This window comes from Artibeus jamaicensis, unplaced genomic scaffold (genome assembly GCF_021234435.1).
Source record: "Artibeus jamaicensis isolate MK-2021 breed Jamaican fruit bat unplaced genomic scaffold, CSHL_Jam_final contig_1998, whole genome shotgun sequence".
Lineage (NCBI taxonomy): Eukaryota > Metazoa > Chordata > Mammalia > Chiroptera > Phyllostomidae > Artibeus > Artibeus jamaicensis.
Window position 1 is genome coordinate 13,959,737 of NW_026521407.1, and position 23,414 is coordinate 13,983,150.

General features: G+C 35.4%; 1 protein-coding gene across 9 annotated transcripts in view; it reads right to left on the minus strand.

The window, feature by feature from the left end:
• The window catches only part of CDC27 (cell division cycle 27), a 56,199-nt gene that overhangs the window by 14,444 nt on the left and 18,341 nt on the right, over window positions 1-23,414 (minus strand). For 3 of the 9 annotated variants that reach the window (XM_037163662.2, XM_037163669.2, XM_037163666.2), the window contains 10 exons: window positions 18,385-18,482; window positions 17,479-17,633; window positions 17,162-17,373; window positions 16,093-16,207; window positions 12,074-12,189; window positions 8,026-8,125; window positions 6,858-7,065; window positions 6,483-6,655; window positions 3,772-3,924; window positions 2,279-2,487 (listed from right to left, as the gene is read on the minus strand). In XM_037163662.2, coding sequence (XP_037019557.2) covers window positions 2,279-2,487; window positions 3,772-3,924; window positions 6,483-6,655; window positions 6,858-7,065; window positions 8,026-8,125; window positions 12,074-12,189; window positions 16,093-16,207; window positions 17,162-17,373; window positions 17,479-17,633; window positions 18,385-18,482 — 1,539 coding nt within the window. Of the gene's footprint in view, window positions 1-2,278; window positions 2,488-3,771; window positions 3,925-6,482; window positions 6,656-6,857; window positions 7,066-8,025; window positions 8,126-12,073; window positions 12,208-16,092; window positions 16,208-17,161; window positions 17,374-17,478; window positions 17,634-18,384; window positions 18,483-23,414 lie in introns of all 9 variants that reach the window. The other 6 variants (XM_037163660.2, XM_037163670.2, XM_037163665.2 and 3 more) reach the window with 3 other exon arrangements.

The window sequence follows — 23,414 nt, forward strand, 5'->3', positions numbered from 1 at the left end:
AGGAAAATGAGGCTTAGAGAAGTTAAATTAACATGCCCAAATGTGAGATCTGTCCAGAAAGCATCCAGCCATATAAAATGAAAAAGAGGCATTTATTAAAGATACAAGAAACACTGTACACAGGACAATGATGCCTCGGTCCCCTTCAAAGTAGGCACCTTGGGACCTCATATAGTTCCAACTGCCATCAGCTGCCCCATCATATTTTCCTGAATCTCAACGATAGTCTAAAATCTCTTCCCTTTCAAAGGTGATTTTAGTTTTAGAAACATCGATGTCATGCAAACTGCTCTCGTTATATTGACAACGGCTGAACTTTTTCTGGACAGACCTTGTATATACAACTAGTCAAGAGTCTAACCAGAGCCTTCCTTTATGATTCTAAAACCCTAAACTCCTAACAATGCTATTCCCATATTCTTCATCCACATGTATACATACATATTTTATACAATTACAATTGCATAGTGTCATGTTCAGCTTCCCCTCTCCCCACTTATTGAATCAAAAACATGCTCCTATAGACTTCAAAATTTATAGACTTAACAACTGTAATTTTTAAAAGCTCCAAATAGACCTCAAAATTATACATTTTAAAGGTTATACAATGGCATATTAAGTTGTATGACTTATTTACATTAAGAAGACCTCTCCTGGTTATAGCTAGATAGTGATGGTGGGAAATAAACATCAAATGAGTAAGAAAACATGCACACTATATTTGCTTTGAGTGGCTTTCTTTTTCATTATAATGGTGTTAGAGGTGAAGAAAGGGCATAAAAAGTACTAATAATGGTGAAGGTGGGGATAAAAAAAGAAAGACTACTTTGGAGTTGGAATAATAAATTTACTTAATGTTTAGTTAGATACTTAGAGTCAACTAAATACCTCAATATTTGAATTCTTCTAAGTAAAAGCCTGCCAGTCAGAATATTCCTCCTTTTTACCAAATGAGATCATTATTTTTACAATGTAATTTTTTATATGGTGAAGGTTTATAAGAATGAAATATAGCATCTAAAAAAACAACACAAGTTCTATCTACACATCTAAAAAACAAAAGTCCTATTAAGCATTGAATTGTTAAAATATCAGAAAACTGTATATTTATGTCAAGACAGTATTAGCAAGTGTTGGCAAGGCCTAACTATTTAATGTATCAGGAGAAGCCAGCTCTTATCAGGTCATCTTATAAGCAATGTTAATTACTTAGAAATGAGATAAAATCCATTAAAAATATACATAAATTGCTCTGACTGGTGTGGCTCAGTGGGTTGGGGGTTTTCCTGTAAACCGAAAGGTCACCGGTTTGATTCACAGTCAGGGCACATGCCCGGGTTGCAGGCCAGGTCCCCGGTAGAGGGCATGTGAGAGGCAACTAATGGATGATTCTCTCATACCTCAATATTTCTCTCCCCCTCTTTCTCCCTTCCTTCAACTTTCTTTAAAACTAAATAAAATAAAAAACATATACATAAATCAAAAACTATATTTTAGTTATCTAATGCCTCAGATTTAGAGAGAAAATAGGATAAATTCAACTGCTATAATGATTAACCCAAAAGATAAAAAAACCCCAAAAACCTGTGTGTGACATAAAAAAATATACCATTGTTACAATACCAAAATAACACTTTTTTGATATCTTAACTATAAGTCAGTCAAGAAAAATACAACAAAACATCAGCAGTATACACAGTGTTGAGGCAGAAATAAAAACAAACTTTTCCATGTCTTCTTCGTTTAATAAAAATATGAGCCAGATAGAAACTTTCTATTTGTCTACTTGTGTTCAAGTATAAAAAGGTAAAGCAGACACATTACTTAATAAACTAGAATGCCTGAGTTCATAAAATTTAATTCATTAAAACTAGTACTTAAACTAAAACACTGTCAACGAGCACAACTAGTGGGTAGTTTTCCATGTTTATTTTCTATTATACAATAGATGAATTATACTGTTTCTTTCCACTCTCCATCCTAATCATCAATTTAGTGTTCTAAAAAGAAGTAGCAAATCAAAGTAAAAAAACACAATTATTTCCAAAAGTCTGGTAGGAAAAAAGGTTGAAACTGTTGAGTATAAGGATCTGGTTATTCTATAGGTTATCATTACTAATTTAAGAGTTTGTTAAAAGTAAAAACGTCACATAAAAAAAACACTTTGGTTAGACATTATCATCCAGTAATCAAATTCATAACAAGAAATCTAACAAGAAAAATTACTACATATCAGCCCAACAATAAGACAGTGCCTTTGCACTTCATTAGCACTTACCATGCATTATAATGTCTAGGATTGACTCTAATAGCATTTCGAAAACAAGCTAATGCTTTGTCTAATTCTTCAGTTAAGACAAACTCATGCCCTAATAGAGTATAGGCATAAGCATAATTTGGATCAACCTGGATAGCTCTCTGGAAGAATTTAATTGCAATATCATGTTCCCGTTGCAAACTGAAACAGTTCCCTGCAGCACACCAGGCCTTTAAAAAATAAAAACAAAACAAAACAAAAAGTGCACAATTAAATTTTTGTTTTATTTTTCCCTAATGAAACCAAATCTATGGCTAACATTAGACAAAAAGACAAAAACTAAAGAACTTTAGTAGATATAGTCAATCCTCATTATTCATGAATTCCACATTTGCAAAATTGACTACTTGCTAAAATTTATTTTTAAACCCAAGTCAATACTTGCAGTGCTTTAGTGGACCCATAATACGAGTTGCCCAACAGGCACATTCTCAGTGAAGGTAAACAGCAGGCAACTCTCTGCCTTCTTGTTTTTGAAGGTTGGTGATCAGAAGACAGACTGCAGGGGGACAGTGCATGGAATGCAAGCGAGGAGCCCGAGTTCTGGCGCCGGATGGACAGTCTGAGTCCCAGCTCTGGCACTATTTGTATGGTGGCCTCAGGCAAGTCACCCTAACACTTTTGCACTTCATTATACTTTTGTATAATAAATAGAATGTACCAGGCTGAGTTGTTTTTAGGACATAAGATTATAATTTATAATCGGTGTGTGTGTGTGTGTGTGTGTGTGTGTTTATTTCCCTAAGGAGCAATGGTTCGGTATTTGCTAACTCACTGTTCATGGAGACTAGAACATAACTGCCAATAATAATAATAATAATTGACCTTTAAATTCTAAGCTTAAACATGCTATAAAAGTACTAAATATTCTTGAGATGCACTGAAATACAATTCTTATAGGATTGCAGCATCTAAATAGTGTCTATGTCCTAAAATGACAATTAAAGCCCTGACTAGTGTGGCTCAACCAGTTCCATTCCTGGTCAGGGCACACGCCTGGGTTGTGGGTTCAGTCCCTGGTCAGGGCAAGTATGAGAGGCAACCTACAGATGTTTCTCTCTCACACTGATGTTTCTCTTCCTCTCTCTCCCCCTCCCTTCTCCTTCCTCTAAATAAATAAATAAAAATTTAAAACGACAAAATTAATATTTTATTTCAATTTAAAATGAGCAATTTTCATTCCATATAATATCTGGTTAATGAACCCTAATCTTGGTGGTAACAGCAGTTTTAACACAGCCAAATCTTGATTAATCCTGAATGAAATATCTGCTTTGTGATTATTCTATTTCGGAATCTGCAACATGTATTTTAGGGGTCTTCTTCCTCTGAGTCCTTCTTATAGAGAGGGGTATGGGTTATATTAAATGGCATTTGAATTTATTTGGTTCATCTCAATTTGGTAAGGGTGATAAAAAAAATAGCTACAGAAGCCAGCATTTCAGTTAACACACCTCCGGTGAATTTTTATCCATGTCTGTTAAGTCTTTTGAAAGAACTGAAAGAGCAACATCCTTTTGAAGATGCCAAAGTGTTGTAGAATATATCTCCATGCCTTCAACTCTGTAATTCTCAATTCTTCTAACCTCTGAGAATATTCTTTCAGCCTGAAATACAAAAACTAGTAAGGGAAAAACAAGTTGACACGATTTACATATATGTAGGGAGAGCACTGGGCACTCTTCTTGCAGGACCTAAATGCTCTCTTGTTTTACGATGTTTATGTGACTTAGTAATAACGCAAGGCCAAACTGAGCAACCTAGCATGGCAGGTCAAATGTTAATCATATCCACACTTAACTTAGTTTCTGTACATAAGTCATAGTAGAAACATGAATTTTGAAAAGAAAATTTAAGTTTACAGACACAAGAAGGAGAGAGCTATTTAAAGTTGCAATTTCAAAAGGACAAGTCAATTATTTTATTCTCAAAAAACACATTTCAAAGTTTTAATGATAGCTTTATAGGATAACTCCCTTAGGAAAGGTGAGAGAAGAATGACTCCTGTAACACAAAACTTATTCTTGTACTGACTTTTATGAAGAGGTTGAGTTGAAAACTTTAGAGGAAGTACAGGTTCAGGCATGTTAAGCACTGAATACGCCCACCCATGTCGCACCTGTCAGGAACCGTCCCTGTCCAGCAGCCCTTTCCCTCTGCAGCACTCACTGGCCTAGGGTCTCTTCTCACCACACTCACAGCTCTCAGACCTACACTTCTCTCTCCCTGAAGCTGGAACCTTGGGTTACATAAAACCAATTAGTTTCCTCATTTATCAATTCAAGTAAGTTCAAAATTCTGAAAGTTAAGTTTAATTCAGAACTAAGGAATATCTGGTTCTTAATGAAATGAAGATGACAGAAAATTAGAAAATAATAGTTATAAAACCAGAAATTTAATTCTAAGAAATGGTCATATACTATTTAAGATAGCTTGATAACTTGTAACTTCCCTGAAATCCCTTAAAAGTAATACAGATAAGTTTTTCAAATAGGCATTTTTTTTCAAGTAGGTATTGGTTACAAGAAAACAGACCTAGTCACGAGCCAAATACTGGTTTTGAACATGCTTGTTTTCAAATTTTTCAGAATCTATTGCTGTTTCTGAAAAGTGACTGTGGCATGGACAAGGAAAAAAAACAAAATTAAGTTGAAACAAAGGCTTTCTTCAGTTAAATATCTTGGTCTACATCTGCTCTATAATTAGGGGAAGCAATAAAATTCATGTATTTTAAAGTACTTATGAAACAATATATTAGAAATAATTTTAAAAAGGGCTTGCAAAGCAGTCTTTGCCTGTGTACCAGGAAAGGACTGTAATCAAACATGGGTCTTCGCGTATTGAATAAGGCTGCTTACAACTCTTTTTCCTTTACTTCACAAAATTGCACAAACAAGAACCTTCTGCATTCACTCTCTACCTGAAAGAACACTCCATCCCTAGATCTTCACATGACTGATAAAGGGAGGAGTAACCTTCTTTCTCCGAGCACCCTTTAAAAAAACAGCACCACACTTCACTGTCCCCCTTATCATGCTTAATTTCCTTATGCTTAATTTTTCCTTCATACAACTTACTGCTATCTGTCTTCTCACATTTATTGGCTCACAATCTGTCTCTTTTATTGGAATAAGAATTTAAACTCTATGAAGGCAAGAAATTAATCTGTCTAGTTGTATATTAGAGTCCAGAAGAGATATAGGACATAACATGCACTCAAATATATTCTGAGTAAATGAACTAAAAGCAAATAAGGCAGGAAAGTAACATTATTAATCTTAAGTAATTTATATTAGAGAAATTGTATGAGTATATGGGCTTCTAAAGTTTGTTTTTTAATTTAGAGGGGGCAAAGAGAAAAACTGCTTTAGAAAAAGTAGGGAGAATATTTAAATTGAAAATTAGAGTTTTCTGCCCTGGCTGGTGTGGCTCAGTGGATTAAGCACCAGATGCAAAGTGAATCAGCCCTGACTGATTCCCAGTCAGGGTACTTGCCTGGGTTGCAGGCCAGGTCCCCTGTAGGGGGTGTGCGAGAGGCAACCACATATTAATGTTTCTCTTCCTCTCTTTCACCTTCTATTCCCCTCTCTCTAAAAATAAATAAGTAAAATATTAAAAAAAAGAAATTAGAATTTTCTTTGGCTTTAGGTTAATCATCCCTTCCTTTTCTGGTATAAATAAGTAACTTAAACAATAAATTCAGTTAAAGTTAAAAGGACAAAAGCCTTCTGATAAGGACACTCTGTCCTTGATTACATGCAGTTTTCTTCATAGCATCCCTCAAATTTATAAAATGTATTAAATGCCAAGTATTCATCCCAGTAAGAACTCTAAATATAGTAGAAGGAATTTTGACTAGAAATATCTATTTAATGGTAAATACATATTTTCAGATCCAACTGAGTGCAAGCGTTCCACATAACAATGTATGGATGACTTACTTGGATTCTCTACAAATCTATCTCAAGTAATCCTGAAGAATTTAAATCACTCGTCCCCTAACACAAGAAAAAACTGTACTTATAAATTATAATACCAAGAGAGTAAATATAAAGACATGACATAATAAATATCGACCTTTTAGATCTAGTCTTGTCAAGCATAGGCATTTTAATTAAATTTCAGTTATGTGTAAAAGGCATATATCACTGTGTTTCATACTTACTTGCATATACTCTGAAAGTTCAAAGTAGGCCCTTCCAATCTGGCACAGTACCCAACCAGTGTTGTAGTGGTGAGAAGGGAGGTGGCTGAAGATATTGATAGCTTCTTTGCAGTTGTATGAACACAAAGCTAGGTAACCTTTCCCCATTTCACGAAGAAGGCTCATCAAACCTTCTAGGAGAAAACGATGTAGTAAACAAAGGAGAAAAGATAATAAAACAGTTTGGTTTTCTAGAAAGGCTAATTACAAAATAATTCACCAAAAATTCCAACATCTATCTAAAAAAAAAATGAGACACTTGAAAAGAACATAAAAAGAACTTACTAAAGAAAATGGAATAAAATACAAAGAAAATATTTAGCAATTAAAACAGACCTGCTGCTGCTTTCTGTAGATTAAATGCCTGGATCTGAGGTGTTATTGTGGAGATTTTCCCCTCTGAAATGATGGAAGAGTCCAATTTTGTAATTTCCAGGCTATCGTTTATGTTAGGTTGAGATATTCCTCCTTTATTAGTTTTACTTTTTGTTTTTCTGTTTGGGATTTTAGGTGGAAACTTCATTTTTAATTTTTTACTGTTCTCCTGTAAAAAGGAGAAAAGCCCCATGCTTATTACAATCTTATACTTTAGACATTCCCCAGCTCTTCCTCAAATATTAGATATAAATAGTGCACAATTTAGTGTACTTTGACCAGTGTACAATCTTGACTGATATATATTTTTCTCAGAAGAAATTTTATAAAGACTAAAGTCTTCAAAGTCATTTAATTTTAAATAATTCTGAACATAATTTGTATAAACTAGTGTTTGAGGTGAATTAACATTAAATATTATTCTTTTCTGAAAGTATATCATTTTCATTTATTATTTAAAAATAAGAAAATAAGTAGATGCAATACTACTTAATTGTATCAGAGCACCGCAGAACAGCTGATCTGCATATAGTCAAAATTAAAGATTGCTCATAATATTTGTCAACAGACCAAGAAAATTTATCAGACATAATGGGACCCTCGAATTGTGCAAAGAAAACAGAAAGTTTCCATTTACTCTCCCCCCAGTTTTCACTGATGATAACACCTGATAACCATAGTATACCATCAGATGCAGGAAACTAGAGTTGGTATAACATCTCAACTAAACTATCGATCTTATTTGGATTTCATCAGTTTTTTATATGCATCTATTTTTTTTCTGGGGTGTGCATAGTTCTATGAATTTTTTCACATGTTTGGATTTGTGTAACCAACTGCCTAAATAATCAGAACTATTGTACTAGAGCACAAAGAAATCCCCCTGAGCTCTGCTTTAATAGCCACCACCACTCCCCACTACCCACCCCTGTCTGAACTCCCAATAACCACTGATCTGTTCTCTGCCACAATCTTTTCATCTCAACAATGTTATAAAATATTTATTAAAGGACCAAGATGATTTACAAATGCAATTTTTTAAAAAATACTAAAGTATTTAAAAATAGCCACTTTATTTATTTATCAGAGGTTGAGTCAGATGAACAGGCATTTTCGGGGGAAGCATTACCTTAGTCGTAGAACTGTCACTAGTGAAGAGGCGTGAACTTCTCCGGGGCAGTGCATTGGGGGGAGACGTGATGGTGGGGCTCAGGACCTGAGGTGTTGTACTACAAAAATTATAAAAGTAGGTATTTTTTAAAAACTCAATTTATGACCACAATTATTGCTTCAATTCAAGTATATTTAAAAAAAATTTTTTTAAAGGCTCTGGCTGGGTAGCTTAGTTAGTTAGAGAATTGTCCCAATACTTCAACATTGTGGGTTTGATCCCCAGTCAGGGCACATACAAGAAGCAACCAATGAATGCATCAATAAGTGGAATAATAAATCGATATCTCTATTTTTCTCTCTCAAATCAACAAAAATAAAAATAAATACAAAAAGTATCCAACATGTTTGTACTCTAAAGTTGATGACTTTAGTCAGTCCTTTTCTCATCCCTCTATGAAAACTCAGACTTAAATACTATTTGTGTTATCATAAATTAATGAATATACCACAGGACTTCACTCTAACTAAAATTGCTTATTATTGAATTTAACTCATAGAAATTCTGGGTTAATAAATGGTACACACATCTATAAACCAATTCTCTCTAGCTCTCATTTGCAACTACAGCAAATTTGAGAAAAAGGAAAAGACAGTTGGACATGGATAGTAGGGATTTGCCAACAAATACTACCAGAAAAACTGATATTTGAGAAGTTCTTTTCCTGTAAATTCAAACACCACATCAAGGTTTACACAGCAAAAGAAATCTAATAATTATGTGGATACATTTTTACTTTAAAGGCAAACTCTACATGATGAGTTTCATTCTTAGAAAGCAAGCAAACTTAAAATCTAAAATTATCGGAGAGAAGATAAATCTATAGAGTAAACTGTTACAATGTATATAGTTTATGGGAAATACTACTAATTACCTGAGTTTGGGTAAAAGAGGCTTTTGAAAAGAGGTGTTTGACCAGTGAATAAAGAATACCCTGGCTGTCCTTAATACTTTCAAAAGACAATCTCAATGTAAGGATTTCAGCAAGTGAGGTCATTTGGGTTGACCAATTATTTTTTTAAATAAACTTTAAAATTTTTAAAAGATTTTATTCATTTATTTTAGAGTGAGGGGAAGGGAGAGAGAAAGAAAGGGAGAGAAACATTAATGTATGATTGCCTTTCATGCACCCCCTACCAGGGACCGGGCTTTCGACCCAGGCATGTGCCCTGACTGGGAATTGAACCAGAGACCCTTTGCTTCACAGTCCAGTGCTCAATCCACTGAGCCACACTAGCCAGGGCTGAATAAACTTTTTAGTTACTGTATTTTGCCATGTATAATATGAACCCACGTTTTTGGCCCAAAATTTCGGAAGTTTCATTTTAATTCTTAACTCAATTATTTATATTTAAAAACAAAACCAATTTTTTATTGTATTCCAGGGTACTATTTTGCATATAGATATCATTATTGCTTTTAGGAGTTACAGGTTTAGTGCATAAGCATAAATAAAAGAATCAAAAATATTTCTATAGATACAGAATTAGTACTACCCATGTATAATGTGTATTTTTCCCTCAAAAATTTGGGCAAAAAAGTACACATTATACACAGCAAAATACGGTAATTTATTTTGAAGAGCAGTTTGAGGTTCACAGCAATACTGAGGGGAAGCACACAATGTTTTTCAGACACTGGACAGCGGGCAGCACCCGCCTGAGGAGAGTTCTGAGGATGCAGTGCAGGGAAGGGAAACACGAACAGAGCTCAGTCTGAAAACGTTGAGAATTCAGGGGAGCCAAGGCAGCTAGAATGTGTAGGTCAGAGTACTGGAAAGGAAACAGCTACAAAGAGGGGAGGAGTTCCAAAAACCTGCAGAAGGGTTCCCTTGAGTCTTCAGTAAAACAGACCAGTGCAGGTGTTTGAGTGTTGTATAAAAAAGACTTTGGTCTTTGTCTTGAGTTCTTGGGAGGAAGCTTCTAAACCCTCAGAATTTTCCAAGTGATAGGAATGTCTTAATTATTTGTGGTGGGCCCCTGGGACCCAGGAACTTTACACCTGAGTTCATGACTCATGGTGGACTTCCATATAGTTGCAGGATGAGGGGCTAGCCATACTGGTAAGATCAACCAAGTGATTAGAGAGGGTTGTGGCTGAGGCTTGGTGATATCAGCCTGACCTCCTTCTGAAGGGCAGGGTGGTGGAGATTGAGTTCAGTCACATAGCCAATGATGCATCATCATGCCTACACAATAAAACCCCAGTAAAAACTCTCAACATTGAAGCCTAGTTGAGCTTCCTGGCTGGTGAACAAATTGATGTACCTAAAGGGTGACACATCTTGATTCCACAGGAGTGAACAAAGAAATTCTGGGTTCGGGAGCCTTCCAGACCATGTCCTGTGGCCTTATTTGTCTGATCGTGCTTTGTATCCTTTATAATAAAACTTTAAGTAGAACACTTTCCTAGATTTTGTGAGTTCTTTACCAAATCATTAAACTTAAGGGGGCAGCAGGAACCCTCACAGATCCAAGAAGTTCAATGAATCCGAAGGCAAAGAAAGAAAAAAAACTACACTAGAGCACATCATAATCAAATGGCTTAAAATCAGTGATAAAGAGGAAATCTTTTAACAGTCAGAGAAAAAAGACACATTACATATAGAGAAACAGAAATAAAAATGACAGACTTCCTGTCAGAAACAATGCAAGCTAAAAGATGGTCCAGCAACGTCTTTAAATAGATAAAAAACTTTACTAGAATTCTATATCCAGTGAACATTTCTTTCAAACGCAAAGACAATGGTGAAATCAAAATTTTCTTGACATATAACAGCTGAAAAAAATTAATGATCTACAGACCTGAACCATATGAAATGTTAAAAGAATTCCTTTAGAATGAAGGAAAAGGATACCAAATTGAAATTTAGATCTGTAGAAAGAAATAAAGAGCACCAGCCCTGGCTGGTATGGCTCAGTGGATTGAGTGCCAGCCTAAGAACCATAGGGTCACTGGTTCAATTCCCAGTCTAGGGCACATGCCTGGGTTGTGGGGCTGGGTCCCCAGTGGGGGGCTGTGCTAGAAGCAAACCCACAGTGATGTTTCTCTTTCTCTTCCTCCCTCCCTTTGTTTCTGTGAAATATATAAATAAAATCTAAAAAAGAAAAGAAACAAAATGTACCAGAAATTGTAAATATGTGAGTAAATATAAAATAGACTTCTTTGTATTACTTTACAAAATTTCTATAGAAGAACTAAGGCAGAAACTGTAACGATGCACTACGGGGTTTGTAACATACATGTAAGTAAAACTATATGAAAACACTAGCATAAAGACTAGGAGAAGAGCATGAAAATATACTGTAATAAGGTTTTATTATATGTGGCATGGTATATATTATTACTTAAAAGTAGACTTTTATAAGTTAAAATGTACACTATAAAATCCAACCACTTAATGTACACTATAAAATGTACACTATAAAATTCAACCACTTAAAAGACAAAATAAAGAGGAACTGTTAATAAAGCAATGCTACAGGTTGAATTGTATCTCCTAAAAAGATATGCTGAACCCCTAGCCCCCAGTACCTTGAATGTGACTTTATTTAAAAACAGGGTATTTGTAGTTATAGCCATGTTATGATGAGGCCATTAGGTCCATATCACTGATTTCCTTTACATGAAAAGGGAAATTTGGATAAGGAGACACACAGGGAAGATGGCCTTGTGGAGCCCAGTGGAGACAGAGCTCCAAAAAGGAAGGAATGCCTGGGGCTGCAGGAAACTGAAAGAGAAAAGGAAGAATTCTCCTCTAGATGCTTCAGGCAGAGGGTGTACGGTCCTGTCAACACTTTAATTTTAGCTTATAGCTAATTCTTGACTTGCATTATAATACTCAATTAAAAATTATACTAGTCTTTTCAGTAAGTTAGAAATTTCAAATGTGATATATTCAAAATTTATAAAAGTCATTGTAGAATTCTTGGGAGAGTCAAAACCTGCCTATATTGAAGCATAGCAAGAAGAGCTGAACAATGTCACATGACACCATAATAAATACCTTGTTTGTGGGCCAGAACTTTGCGTTTGTGCAACGAGAACTGGAGTTACCTCTCGACTATTTCCACTCTGGGAGAAGACAGACTTCGTTCCAGTTTGGCCGATTCTGGCAACAGACTGTAAAACACAAAAAGTCTAAGGTTTGTGAATTATAAATTGCATTGTAAATAATAAAAGACATATGATGCTCCCATTTCCATTCTCCCAATGCAAGATTTCATAATATATTACTGTCATCTGAAAACACAAACTATTAATGTCATTATTTGTCATTACTAATGTCTTATTACAATGAACATCAGGCTATTGCCACTTTTTAACCCCGGTATTTTTTCATACTGTTTTGTCATCTTTCACTTTCATTTCCAAGAGCAGGCTCAAAAATCCTGGAGGCCATTTATTACACATCTTTTCCAGTTGGGGCTAAGTGCTAAAAGATTTTTAAGACTACTATTCTCAAGATTTATGCTCTGAGTTAGTACACATAAAAAAGAATATAGCCCTGGCTGGTGTGGCTCAGTGGACTGAACACCGGCCTCTGAACCAATGGGTCTCTGGTTTGCTTCCCAGTCAGGGCTCACACTTGGGTTGCAGGCCAGGTCTCCAGTAGGGGGCATGTGAGGCAACCACACACTGATGTTTCTCTCTTTCTCTTTCTCCCTCCCTTCCCCTTTCTCTAAAAATAAATAAATAAAATCTCAAACGACAACAAAAAAGAATATAGAATAAGATTCTATCTCCCTTCTTTGGCATTTATTAAAAACAGTTCTATACAGGTATCGCTTGTTTCTTGGAAGTTGGTGATTTTTACTTTTATGAAACAAGGTGAAAAGCAAAAATAGTGTTCAGCATTGGCTTTGCAGCAAGCTGTTAGAGGCTCCAAGAGTCCCCAGCAGTGAGAGGGGAACCAGTCAGCTCCTTCCCTGAGAACTACACTCAGCATCTCAGCATCAAGTGCCAGAGCATGGAACTGTCTGTGAGCATCTGCATTTTATTTTGACTTATTTTTTTGCACTCTTTAACAAGATATGTCCTAAAGTATCAGAAGAGCTTAAGAGAACTTGTAAGGATGTTATGCTTATCAAAAAACTAGAAGTATGAAGCATTTCAGTTGGGTAAATGAAATAAAGATGTATCTGTGTGCTGAATTTGGGGAATGCTCAAAATTTTTCCATATAAATTAATGGTAACTACTTCTTTGCTTTAACCAGTTTAGATTCACAAAAGGTTTCATGAATGCTCTAGTGTTAGATAGTGGGGAAAACCTATAGTAGTTATAGGAATAGATTAAAAAAGAAATTATCCAATTATTTTCCAAATTCTACGGATACTGCTCTTAGAACTAATATTTCTTTTTAGTGTACTCAATCTGTGGTTCTCAGCTACACTGCACACCCCTCCCCCACCATTCCCCCCTTTAGTTTATGTCCGCGTGTCTCGAGTTCTTCAGATTCTGTATTTCCCGTACTATTCTTGTCCTCCCTCTATCTATTTTCTACCTACCGTCTATGCTACTTATTCTCTGTACCTTCTCCCCCCTTCTCCTTCTCCCACTCCCCTGTTGCTAACCCTCCATGTGATCTTCATTTCTATGGTTCTGCTCCTGATCTAGCTGTCCTCTTAGTTTGCTTTTGTTTTAGGTGTGGTTGCTAATAACTGTGAGTTTGCTGTCTTTTCATTGTTCATATTTTTTATCTTCTTTTTCTTAGGTAAGTCCCTTTAACATTTCATATAATAAGGGCTTGATGATGATGAACTCCTTGAATTTGATCTTATCTGAGAAGCACTTTATCCTCCCTTTCATTCTAAATGAAAGCTTTGCTGGATAGAGCAATCTTGGATGTAGGTCTTTGGATTTCATGACCTGGAATACTTCTTTCCAGCCCCTCCTTGCCTGTAAGGTCTCTTTTGAGAAATCAGCTGACAGTCTGATGGGAGCCCCTTTGTAGGTGACTGTCCCCTTATCTCTTGCTGCTTCTAGGATTCTCTCCTCATTTTAATCTTGGCTAATGTAATTATGATGTGCCTTGGTGTGTTTCTTCTTGGGTCCAAGTTCTTTGGGAATCTCTGAGCTTCCTGGACTTCCTGGAAGTCTATTTTTTTTGCCAGATTGGGGAAGTTCTCCTTTATTATTTGTTCAAATAAGTTTTCCACTTGTCGCTCTTCCTCTTCCCCTTCTGGTACCCCTATAATTCGGATGTTGGAATGTTTAAAAATGTCCTGAAGGTTCCTAAGCCTCTCTTCATTTTTTTGAATTCTTGTTTCTTCATCTTTTTCTGTTTGGTCATTTTTTTCTTCCTTCTGGTCCACTCCCTTGATTTGAGTCCCAGTTTCCTTCCCACCACTATTGGTTTCCTGTGCATTTTCTTTCATTTCACATAGTTTAGCCTTCATTTGTCCCTCTAATTTGTGACTAAAACCAACCAGTTCCATGAGCATTCCTGATCACCAGTGTTTTGAACTGTGCATCTGATAGGCTGGCTATTTCTTGGTCGCTTAGTTATAGGCTTTGGGGCTTTCGGCTCTGGGGCTTTGAGTTCTTCTTGAGCCATAATATTTTGGTCTGTTCGCGCCTGTTATGTATGAGGGGCAGAGTCCCAGGTTTTCACCAGGGCGGGCAACCCAGTGGATGGGTTGTGAGGGTGGGGTCAAAGAGGGGCAACAGCAGTCCCCTCTGCTGCTTCCTGCCGCTGGGGCCTGCACTGTCTGTCTCATTCCTCGCTCCTTCACCTGGTTTATCAGTCTGGCTGAACAGTTTGTTGTTGTCGTCGGACTATCATATAGTTCAATTTTCTGTGTTTTGGTTGCATTTTTGTTACTAAAACTTTGTTGTCTTTAAACTTGGTTGTGTGAGGAGGCACAGTGTTTCCACCTACGCCTCCATCTTGGCCGGGAGTCAACAATAAGTGGCTTTTATTATTTGGGCACTGAAATCACGTATCTTTCACAGCTAAACTTGTCCTGATTGCAATGGCTTGCCTGGCTTTGGCCTATTTCACCTGGTGTGCTAACTACTATGTTAGTATGCCTTCTCATTAATGTAATAAACTAATTTCCACAATTATATTTCACTTTCATACTAATACAATACCAGGTAGTTGCCAACTTTCAGAAATCACATTTAAAATAATCCACACTTTAACTACTTTGCAGTTTCCTTTCACCACTCTTGGAGCTAAAGTAGAAGAAAATTCTTTAGACTCTAAGTTCAGGAGTAACAGAGCAGAAACAAAAAGAAACATGTCTCTAGAAGGGTAAAGGGGCTAGCCATGCTGGTCACTCATGTACTAGTATTACTTATTTAGCTTCCATTCCTTAAACATCCCCTAAGCATGGCAATAGGCATTTTACATGTAACACCTAATTTAATTCTCATAAAAGATACCCTGCACCACAGACACCTTTTATACAAATGGCACTTTGGCCTCTATTGCCACAGACCTTTATAAAAGAATATTACAAAGAGAGTCTCAAAATGTGTTCCAGTATTTACTAAAAAATACTATCAAACATTTTTCATTTTATTACACATTTACTACACATCTATGAGAATCCACTGTAAGAAATTTATTATTAGAAACAGCTGGCTTTACGTAAGTCAGTCTGTTTTTCATTTTAACATTAGTATAATTAAAAAATAAACAGTGGCAGGGACAAGTAAAACCTACGGCAGATAAAAGTTATTATTTATATTAGAAGTGACAGAACCATCTTAATTTCATTTTAAAAAACCAGAAAATTAAACATAAAAATCTGCATGTGTTTATTTAGCTCTATGCTGAAATACACTATACTTGTGACTTATAATCTAATGTGGCAAAAGGGCACCCAACTCTGAGTCTCCGACTACCACCAGGAGGCTAGGACAGCGATGACCTACACTTTTACACTTGGATCGACAACTCAAAGGCAACAGCAATTATATGAAGTTAGAGTCTCTATGAACTTGCTTTTAACAGATTGGAATTCTAAATGGATTTCTCTCATCAGTACCAAAAGTATATTTTACACGCAAAATACCTTTTTTGAAGGGGCTCCGGTGGGTGGCACGTCAATTACAGAAGATGTATTAGTGTAGTTTTGTAAATAGGATCCATCTCCAGGACTTGGGGTTTCTAATGGCAAAATCCCAAAACTGAGAAGAGGTTGAAATCAAGGTGTCAAAAAGTCATCAAGGCATATATAAAGCAGCAGTATACTTAAATTAGAAGGTCTAAAAGGAAGAGAATGGCAAATCAGTCTTGGGGGCAGTGAGGATCTAAGGGGCAGATTAAAAGAAGCTGTGAATGTAGACTATCCCACCCGCCATAACTACAATTTTAAAAAGCAATCAGACAAGACTAAATTGAGCAGCAACTACTGAACTCAAGAGATTTACTAGAAATAGTAAAAGCTAAGTTCCAAATGATCAAATTGCTTCAAGTTATTGGAATTTATGGGATTTAGACAATATTATGGAGAAAAGGTCTCTGGAGGCCACTGAATCCATTCATGAATCATTTATGGACTCAATGAGTTATTGTCATCTTATGGCAATGCTATTTTAGTAGCTCCCTGACCCTGGGACCCAATTCATAGTCTGTTCTACCATATAATCTTTTATTTTGATACTTTTAGATACATATCCTCTGGGCTGAGTTCCTGTATTTATACATACATGTACTTCTAATAATTTTGACAAAATATTCCTATTCACAGGTGTCATTCCTTCCTCCGTGTTTTGGAAAACAGCACTTGAACAATAACCACTGTCTGATTATATCACTAACATTCCAACATTTCAAAAGGCTCATTACTATTCACTGACACACAGCTATAAAGACAGTATCTCTTAATGCATATACTAGCTCAGTAAGGCATATTTAAGAGTTTTAAATTTTCTCTAATATTTTAATATCAAATGTTTATCACAGTTATGTTTTACTGCAATATCTGAAAACAGAATAGATTCATTATTGACTTATTAAATACCTCTATTTCCATAATGATTTAGAGGTTGTTGTTCATATGAATTTATATTACTAATATTATAAATTATTAAAATATCATTTATTATAGCACATTTTGAACTATCTTTTCTTTGTCTTACCTGGGGGTTAATGGACTAAGAGCAGCTGGTCCTCCTAGTAAGCTTCGACCAGTTTTTGGTTTATTTTGAACCTGTTTAGATAATATGGAAGTTCCTGTTCCAAGAGGGACAGTATCTGGTGAAATTACAGCTGAATCAATATAAGACACTGAGGAATCTGTATTCAAGGAATACTTTGAATTGGATGATTCTAAATTCAGCCTGTTTAATTCCTGAAATAGAAAATTTCTACCATGTCATTTACAATATATCATTTAGTTCAGATCATTACTTTTTACTTTCATAATATTTTGAACACTAGATTATAATACACTTACAATTGTGTCCTGGGGTGTTTCCGTAAGAACCGTCTCAGGCTGTCTGTGAGATAAATTATGATTAGATACTACTGTTGTGCAAGAATTGGGCAGACAGCTGCTAAAGTTCTGTAAAGAGGTTAATTTAAATGTTTGGTCAGGATCTGGCTTTTCACCTGTGAAGGGAGAAAAAAAAGAAAAGTTTTGCCTCTGAAGAAATGAGGGTTAATTTTTTTTTCAGGTATGCACAAGTCACTGAGAATAGCACTTTCCCAGAGTTTTAAAGTTTTCCTGTCTGTTTCAGCTAATCAAATTTACCTCCCAAAAGCCCATCCATCAATTTATTACAAAAGTTCATCCCTAAGATAAAGCTGTAAATTTAGAAAAAAAACTAAACAGCAATGACATTGATTTTAAATAAATCACAGAATGCCAATTCCTGCAGTTGTTTTAAAGCAGAAAGCAAAAATCTAGATCTCATTTCGCTCAAGGTAAGAATTGAGGAGGGTAGAGTTGAAACCCAGTAGATATTACAATAAAGTTTTAAGCACTTCCATGTATACAGTGTTGATTCTTTATGCACCCTAGAGCATATATATACTGAGACACTCTCTCCCCATATTTTCCAGGTCTTATTTATATAACAGTTTCTGCTTTGGGCATTCTATTCATTTCTTTTCTTACCAGAAAGTTGTTTTGGCTAGTGCTATACTCCTAATACAATTCATGCTAGAGGACACAAGAAAGGCTACATTACTCCTTAAGCATATGATTCTATCTTATTTCTTGTTCTCAATTTTAACAGACCTTAGGCTTTGAAAAATATTTTTTCTGGGTAATTTTTATCACATTCCAAAATTAAGTAGGGGAAAAAATAAAGAAGAGGAATTGGGGGACTCCCCCACCTTAACCACTCTATAAACCTACCTATTTCACATAATGATTCAAAAGGGGACCAGAGGAAAGGATTTAAACTAAGGCTCTTTTGGTAACATTCTGATCCTTTGGCAAGCCGATCTGTTTTGCTGTAAAGACAAACAAGTAGATTAGACAAGCTACAAAACCCAAAACATTATAAAGAAATTTGTTACAGAAATTAGGTAAATCTTATATAAAGGTCTGAGAATAATACTCTTCTGGATGCTTCCCTAAATCACCAATTTCCTCTTCTTACCATCCTCCAATCTCTATTGTTTGGGGGAGTTCAAGTCAAAAGTCAGTTAAAGCAAAGAGAACATGAATTGAAAGGAATGATAACAAAATAAACTATCACTGCCTTCTTAAATATTACAATGCTTTTAATTTACTGTCAGATACTAGAATTACTGAAGAAGATATATAAAACATCCAAATGTTTCAGTCTCATTTTCTTAATTTTTAATATAATATCCTAGTTCCTAGTAGTAATTTTGAAAGTGATTTACATGCTTTAAATATAGTATATTTAAGTGATCAGATTCTCTAAGTAGAGGTGGTAGCTCTTAATGACAGGAAAACGTATTTTTCTAAATCAGGTGTATAAAGGCTTATACTTAGAATGTAAATAACACCCATGAAACCACATATACTTGTAAAAATCTGAAAATTATTAGACCAGCATTACCTCCCTGGCTTTTAAATGGGAAGGAGGATGGAGTTGAAGGTTAGTGAGACTCATTGGGACTTCCAGGTAAAAAAATACTAACCACTTGGTCTGAGGTGGAAATTCTTCCTTATACATATAACGGAAAAAAATTAAGATACAGCAATCCTTCCAAAACTCTATAAGGGGCTAGAGCACATCTAACCAAGATTTTCCAAAGAACGTTCAAAAGAAACTATCAGCAAAAACATATAATCTGTTTACGTGCTGTCAGAGTGAACTCAGGGAACTGTGAAGAAGACTCCTTGGGGAACTGGGTATTTGTTTGCCTGAACTGCAAATTTTGCAAGAGAGTAGAAACTAGAATAAATGATGTACTAAAGAAAAACAAGCACCACCAGTTGAAGGATGTCTAGTGTCCCATACCTTCATAATTTGATTCAGTAACTACATGGACGAAGAGTGAAGCCGGAGCAGGTGGCAGACTTTCAGAAAATGTAAATGAGTTTTATCAAAGTCTATACCTAAGATTATTGATAAAGGAAAAGTAATCATCACAATAATGATGTAATCACTTACCATGGATTAAGGGTTAATTTAATAAGAAATGAAGAAAAGACATTTTCTTTTCTTAGAAAAGAAACTTTTCTAGAGAAACTTTTCCCCCCAAAGTAACAGGAGTGGAAAGTGGCAAATAAAGGCTTGGAAACTGTTAGTGTAAGGCTAGGAAAAGAAACATACAAAGAAATCTCAATGTTTGAGGACTATCCTAAGCTTACAAAAGTTCTTACTACTTCTCAGCTAAACTAATTCACACTAATAGCCCCCTCATCATCTCTTTTATAACTATGGTTTGCCTATTTATTTATCTTTTATGTGCGTTCTCTAGCAATTGCTTATAAGCTTTCTGCAGACAGCAAATCATATCTTTCTCATTTTTATATTATCTCTTTCCTGTTTTCAAGTAGCCTTGCCCCCTTGCTTTGCTTGTATACAGTAACATAAAATTGGCACTTTTATTAATAATTTAACAAGTTGCATTGAGTAGATAAATGAATTATTTAATGGTCAGAAAAGTGGTGGACAAATTATTTCAAGCAAAGATAGAATAATCTATTCAAGAAAAAATGTTCTGGAAATGTAAGAGGTGATCCTTTATAATAAAAATTATTCTCTAATATCATTTAATTTTTATTTTCTTTTTACTTCAGAAAAAAAATGTTTAGCTTTTGATAAGTTGTTGGCAAGGCTGACTTTTATAAGCCATGATCTCATTAACAGATAGATCATAACAGAGAATAAGTTTTAAAACAAATTTAAAAGAAGAGATTAGATATGCACATAGAGAGGTACAGATAGACGTATAAATAATATAAGAACTAACTGGGAAGAAGCCAGGTGTGAAACTGTAGTAACCCAATCTGGGGGATAAACCTCTAATTATTCATTCAATACAGAGGTATAAAGGGGAAAAGATTTAAGAAAATTAAACTGCTTGGACTGTTCCAACTTTAGATGGACTTCTTATTAAAACACAGAAAAAAGTTTCCCTAGTTACGGGGGTAAAAATAATTATTTAGAATAGATGGTATTGGGAAGAAACAGGTTAACTTAGGAACCTGACTTAATATCAGTTGCATCCTAAACATAGAAGTCTCATGTGCTACTGTAGACAAAAAGACCAATAAAGTATCTATCAAAACACTGGAAATAAAAAAGATAAGCCACAGCTACAAAACTATAATGTGAGTATCTAGATTACTGAGTACAATCGTGGTCACAAGACAGGCATATGATGGCGGAAATGAAAAGTCAGTTTTTGGAGCAGGGCTGTTTCCCATTGGATATGTAACCTCTTAATCTTAATTATAAATTTTAAAAAGAATTATGATTAATAATAATCCACTGTTATTCCTCTGAAGAAGGGGGAAAAACCCTTCTTTTTCCATGGTTAGAACCAGATTCAACTATACTTTCAAGAACATTTAATAATCATCATTCAAAATAATTGGTAATACATACATAGCATTTTGAAACTTTAACACTTTCATTTTATCAAATGTGACTTTGAAATAATCTGACTCGCACAGAGTTACAAAAATAGTAGTGTTCCCATGCACTCTACAGCCAGCTCCCCTCAATAACAGCATCTGATAGAACCGTAGTACGATTATGAAAGTATGGAAACTGACAATAGTACAACACTGGAAAATAAACCACAGGCTTCATTTGGATTTCAGCAGTTTTTTTACATGCATTCATTTGTACAGTTTTATGAAGTTTTGTCACATGTGGAGATTTGTATAATAACCACCACAATCACGATATAGAACTCTTTCAATGTCCCAAAGAAACTTCTTCAGCTACTTTATAGCCACACCTTCACCCCAACTCCAACCTCTGAGAACTGATGAGCTTTCTCTAGCACAGTAATTTTCTCGTATCAATAATGTTGTTTACATAAATGGAATCATACAGTATGTAAACTTTTGAAATTAGCTTTTTTCACTTGCCAGGATACACTTGAAATCTATTCAAGTTTGGTACGCATCAGTTTGCTTCTCTTTATTGCTGAGCTATAGTCCATCATATGAATGCAGATTGTTTATCCATTCACCACTGAACTTGGGTTGATTTCACTTCTAGGCTTTTCAGATAAAGCTGCTGTGGACATTCATGTACAAGTATCATTTTATATTCCCACCAACAATGTATGAGAAATCTCACTGCTCTGCATTCTTACCAGGACTTAGTATTGTCAGTAGTTTTTATTTTTGCCATTCTAATATGTGTATAGTGGTTTCTAGTGGTATTTTATGTTTTGTTTTGTTTTTTAAATCCTCACCCAGGGACATGCTTATTGATTTTTAAAGAGAGAGGAATGAGGAGAGAGGGAGAGAGGGAGGGAGGGAGAGAGAGAGAAACACTGATGTGGGAGAAAAACTTCAACTGGTTGCCTCTCACACCCTACTCAGGACCTCACCCTCACCCTCGGCATACTGCCTAACCAGTAACGGAATCCATGACCACTGGGTTTATGGGATGATGCTCCACCCAACTGAGCCACACCAGCCAGAGCAACTAATGGTGGTTTTTCCTTTCCTTTCCTTAATGTCTAATGATTTGGTACATCTTTTCATGGGCTCATTTACCATCCATATGCTCTATGGAGAAATGTCCATTCGAGTATTCTGCATATTTTCTAATTTCTCATTTTACTGCTATTGAGAATTCAAAGAAACAAAATGTATTCTATCAAGTCTTTCCTAGGCACCGTCTTACCCCTCTTCTTAACCAGCTAGAACTGAGCATCCCCTCATTCAAATAAAATACTGCTCAAATTTTATCACAGCATTTTTACTGTGATGATAAAAACTTAGGAACTTTTGCTTACCACTTATTTCCTCTATTACAAAGGGCAGGTACTGTGAGTTATTTATCTTTATAGTACCAGTGCCAGTACTGTGTCTAGCCATAATGGGGGATGAATCTCAACATTCCTTCAATAAATGACAAGAAGAATCATAGCTGCATTAACTAAATTAATGACTATAACTCCTTTTATTTAGATAAATGAAAATATTGGTATTTGATCTTTGCTTATTCCTACTCTCGAGTGTTATCACCTGAAAACAAGCCCCCAATTCGAATAATGTATTCTGTTCAAAAAGATATTTTCAAGGTTTAACAAAACTACTATTAACTACTAAAACTACTTATTTAGTAGTTTTTAGTATTAAGTACTAAGAACTAAGAAAAACTGAGTACTAAAGAAAAACTTTAGTATTAAGCACTAAGAAAAACTACTAAGTCAGTAGTTTTTCAAACTACTACTGGCCTCAATTTATCTTAAAACAGATGCTATCCTAATTCTTTTTAATTTTTTTATTTATTTATCTTTAGAAGGGAAGGGAAGGAGAGGAGAAAAACATCAATGTATGGTTGCTTCTGGTGCTTCCCCTGCTGGGAACTGGCCTGCAACCCCAGACACGTGCCCTGACGGGGAATCGAACCACGATGTTTTGGTTCGCTGGCCCGTGGCTATCCTTATTCTTTAGACAAGCGATCCTTTCCATTTCTCCCGTGACCTGCAATGGTGACGTTTCATCCCACGGGCACTTGAATGGTTCCTGTGGGCTCACACAACAGATCTCTCCTGTTGCCCAGTTCAAAGGGTCTTTTTCAGAATAAAAGTAGGTGAGAAAAATATTATAGTGATAATATTGAATTTACTCTCATTTGCTTTTTTTTAAAATGTTAATTTGGTCATTTATTTATTTATTTATTTAATTTTATTGTTGTTCAAGTACAGTTGTCTCCATTTTCACCTCACCTCAGCCCCTCGCCCCACCCATCCCCACCTCCCACCCTCGAA